The following is a 4,289-nucleotide window of genomic DNA, read 5'->3' as shown; positions in this document are numbered from 1 at the left end:
ATCACGGGAATTGAAACACTAAAGATTTTGTCTCGGTCCCTTTTGGACGAGGGACAATGGTCCATTCACGGAGAGACACCCAGACAAAAAGAGTGTTTAAGGGGAGATGCAGCGAGCTGAGGGGTTTGGCCAGTCCCCTCCATATGTGATACAAGGTGGCCCCAGTGAGGCGGACAAAGGGCCAGGTGACAGGGACGATGGGCTGCAGGGTCACAGGACGAGCAAACAACATTATAGGGGGCGTGAAAGCAGGAGACCCCCCTCGTCACTGATGAAAACCTGACATGATTTTAAACGGCGAGGCATATTTTTTCATAATAAGATATTCACGCAAGGGCGGACGGGGGGTTCCTGGAGGTTGATATTAGTCGTGTATATTTCAGGGTATCCTAGAATAGGACAATTAGTGCTCTAGTCAGCAGTTTTCTAAACGTTTTGGATGTAAATTCATAATAAAATCTATTAGTATCTATTAAAACCACCCTTTCCCCTTTATGTTTTATTATAATATGTATCCTGTTATAAAATATCTAAAATTAGTGCTCGAGGAAAGTCAACTACCTGCCTTTAATTCCCACTTTTCCTCCCAAGAATCTTCTCCACACTTACAGTACACATGCACCAAGGTTTTCCAGATAAAGCTAATAGCTGCATTTAACCCACTTTCCCCAGAATAACAAAAGTTAATTGTAGACCAGAAAAGCAGCTCGTAGTCCCAGACAACCACAGGGTGCTATAGCGGGAGAGGCTGTAATGTTTACTGGCTATTCTTATGCTTAAGCAAATCCAAGTCCCTTTTAGAGGTGATGTTTGCTCAGCTTTTGGGTGCGTAATTAGTTTTTTAACATCATAAAGGCCTCTCGGGTCCCTGGCATGACCTGCTACTTATTTTAGAGTCTGCAAATTAAATATATTTGAGGCTGCTTGTATTTTAAAGCAATCTCAATGGGATTAAATTGTAAATTGAACACATTTAGGATGACTATTTTAGGGGGGAAAAAAACAAACATTTGTGCGTCTTTTAGTTTAGAAATAGATTTGTAATGTGTAAAACAACAACAACAAAAAACAAATAAGGCACATTACACTGTAAAACTTATCATACAAAATATGAAAGATTTTATTAATAAATTCGTTCACAAAAAGAAACAGTTAAACTTAAAGAAAGTCTCCTCGAAGACAACAAATAACATTATTTCTCATTCATGCGCTCAGGCTAATAGTGGCTTTGCTGCTACACCATCCCTCTGCTATTACCGCCTAATGCAGCCTACTGAACCTCATTGGCCTTCAACAAGTTATTTAGGCAAATATCATGTTTTAAAAGCATTTTTTAAACAAAAAAACGTACACATAAATCATCTCATTGGATAATTAAAAAAATATCTAGAGGCTACGCCAGTGAGCCATGTGAGACAACATCTTATCAGCATCCGAGACAGCGCGTAAAATATCAAAATAAAAATGTGCAAAATATATTTCGTTCTATAGTGAAAATCTAAACGTTTAAGTAGCTCGAAATTTTGCGGAACATTCGGAAAACACTTCATGCCCTTCTAAATGAGTCTGTGCATTGGAAATGAGGCCTTTCACTTGAAAGAACTGAACTGGACCGAGTCGCTCCAAAAGTCTCTCCAGGCCAGTCTGGAGGCCGCAGCGGCTGGAAAGTGCTGGTGGTACCTTGGAGGAAGGGCGACCGAGGAGGGATGCTGCAGAGATGGGTAGGCTAGGGGGAAAGGTACCACCTGAGAGGGAGGAGGAGGAGGTAAGCAAGCAGCTTTCTCAGTGTCAATTAAGCAGGTGTGAAAAGGTTTTCCGTCCCGGACCAAGATCGGAACGACGACCCTGCGCAGCAGCGGAGGCTGCGGTATCTCCGCGTCATGCAGCGCTCCTTCTGCTCGGCCTCTCTTCATCTTGTAACGGTGGTTCTGGAACCAGATCTTCACCTGGGTCGGAGTCAGGCTAAGGAGCCGGGCCAGCTGCTCTCTCTCCGGGCCGGACAGGTAGCGCTGCTGACGGAAGCGCCTCTCCAGCTCCAGGGTCTGGGCCTTGGAGAACAGAACGCGGCGCTTCTTGCTCTTCTTGCTCCTCTCCGGCTCCGAGTCCAGAGACGAGTCATCCGGCTTGGTTGAGTCGGGAGAGGCCTCGAAACTGCCTTCATCGGAAGCTGTGGGAACATATACAACCATAGGTTAAGTTAGAATAAATTGGCACACGTTTTCTCTGCTCTGTCTATCTATCTATAGTTTAGTTTCTGGGCAAACAGTTAGATTTCAAAAGAAATTCAAAAAATAAATTGAATTCAGTGCAAGTAATTGGTAGATTCTCCTAAAATTCAGCATAATCATCGTGCCTTGGCTTTGAAAGCTGACTTACACATGCATGGGCTCCGATCACAGTCGATCCAGGAGGAGTAGGGCGACCCGGAGGAGCAAGAGGAGTAAACCGGGGAGGACCGCGGCGCTGCCTCCGCATCTTTCTCAGGCAAATCCAGGATGCTCCTGACGGAAAAGCTGAACTTGCTCGGTGCAGCCATCGCGTCCTTGTGCGCAACCCGGGTTTGTTTTGCGTGGAAAAGAAGACGAAGAAGCAAGCACTCGAGGTGAATCTATCCGAGGAGGATAAAAAAAAGAAAGCGAGAACCTCGGGGGATCCACTTTACGCGCTGTCCAAACACCAGTGTGCGCCCTGGGCTCAGTATTTACACAAATAGCACTCCATAAGCTGCAAACACAAGGCTGTTCGCTTATAAAGCCTCCTCCTCTGATGAGTACCTGAATAGCTCGAGTGCTGTCACCCAATGATGGTTAGGTGTGGACGAAGAAAAAAAAAAAAAAACCTCGGAGCTTCAACAATGAGCGAAGGAAACACTCGTCATCATTACAGATTCGTCCCGTATCGTCAAACTGGGAAACAGATAATGGTAATTGTTGGAGCTGAATCACGTCTTGGGTGGCAGCTGACAACAGAGCCCGTCCCATCATCAAACTCCCCCCTCCTCCTCCTTCTCCTCCTCCTCCTCCCTCCAACCTCTCCTCTCTTCCCTCCTCCCGTCCTCGTCCGAACAACGTGTCCCATATTTGCATACAAAGTGAGCAATTAGCGTGATGCCCGCGAGTTGGTTTAACTAATACGCCCATTAGAGGCGGATTAATTGCGCTGGCGTGAGAAGTTTGGACGTTTATGGGCGGTGGAGGATTCCGAAACGTTCAGGGACTTCCTTTGCCATATTTGAGGAATGCTCCGATGATTTACGGTTAGATTTTATTTCATTGCAAATAAACGGGGTTAAATGTTGCGTAGCCTAGTGTGAAAGCTGTGAGCAAATATATTAATGTTTCTTATTTTGTAACACAAAAAATATCATCAGATACCAATGTGTTTTAATAGAAAAAAGAAATACTTTTATTTAAATTTATTATGTCATGTTATTTATTATGTTTTCCGATATAAGTAATGATGGTAATTACTATGGTCCAGGAGCAAATTAATTGCACAATCAAATCTTTGTCAAACCTCCAAAAGAGCCTGGTTTCCGTTTTTGATAAATAGTCTCGGTGATTGATTACTGCTGGCAAGATTTTTGTTAATTGGTTATCAAGATAAATGATCAATGATTTATCATCCCGGAAGCAAGGCTCATAAAGGAAGCACTGTGACTTCTAATGCTTCATTTAAAGTAATTTCTAAAAAATTACTTATGCGTGTTAAACTGACTCAAGCCTTCCCCCGGTGCCGTGTCTCCTTTCAGTCCACCCAAACAGATGAGAAAGCATTAAATGCAAAGCGTGAATCCAGCCTTATGTGGGGGAGCTGGTTTCTTTCTCTATTTGATATTGATATCGACCCTCATCCACTTCAGCGAGGTGCGTGAGGGCCCGAGCAGGAGAGTGGCGGTGGCGGCGGTGGTGGTGGACATGCCTCCCCAGTCGTCCTGGGTGGTCGGACGAGAGGGAACACAAATACATGCCAACCAGAGAAGGGGAACAAAGGGGGAAAATGTAGCCCCGCGTCCGAGACCCGTTGGAAGCATTTGTTCCAGTCAAGATTTTGCATTTGTTCAGTCCCGCAATAATGCCTGATTGACGCCCCGGCACAATGTCCTTTAAGTTTGCAGGATAAATCCGAGCTTGTTCCGTGTTGTCATGGTTTTGAATGGAGCTGAATAGGATCTGGGACACTATCTACTGCTCCGCGTCTACTGCCGCCAAGTCTATAGCCCAGGGCAATATTACATGCGTGATTCAGGACGCATTAAACTGCGTTTAGATTTTCAGAGTTCAGCAAAG

General features: G+C 44.7%; 1 protein-coding gene across 1 annotated transcript; it reads right to left on the bottom strand.

The window, feature by feature from the left end:
- Positions 1–1,096: 1,096 nt before the first annotated feature.
- Positions 1,097–3,013, bottom strand: nkx2.9 (NK2 transcription factor related, locus 9 (Drosophila)). Its single transcript, XM_047611509.1, has 2 exons — positions 2,377–3,013; positions 1,097–2,167 (listed from the first exon to the last, which is right to left on the bottom strand). The coding sequence occupies exons 1-2, from the start codon at positions 2,534–2,536 to the stop codon at positions 1,590–1,592; spliced, it is 738 nt and encodes a 245-aa protein (XP_047467465.1). The 5' UTR covers positions 2,537–3,013; the 3' UTR covers positions 1,097–1,589.
- Between the last annotated feature and the right edge of the window lie 1,276 nt (positions 3,014–4,289).

This window comes from Mugil cephalus, chromosome 17, assembly GCF_022458985.1.
Source record: "Mugil cephalus isolate CIBA_MC_2020 chromosome 17, CIBA_Mcephalus_1.1, whole genome shotgun sequence".
Classification (NCBI taxonomy): Eukaryota; Metazoa; Chordata; class Actinopteri; order Mugiliformes; family Mugilidae; genus Mugil; species Mugil cephalus.
The sequence above is the reverse complement of the archived record's forward strand: the minus strand, read 5'-3'. Positions and strand labels throughout refer to the sequence as shown.

Bases quoted from the DNA above. Each gene is read 5' to 3' on its own strand.
- nkx2.9 (XM_047611509.1), bottom strand. From the start codon at position 2,536: ATGGCTGCACCGAGCAAGTTCAGCTTTTCCGTCAGGAGCATCCTGGAT. The intron at 2,168-2,376 runs GTAAGTCAGCTT...ATGTTCCCACAG, and splicing joins TGATCGGAGCCCATGCATGT to CTTCCGATGAAGGCAGTTTC.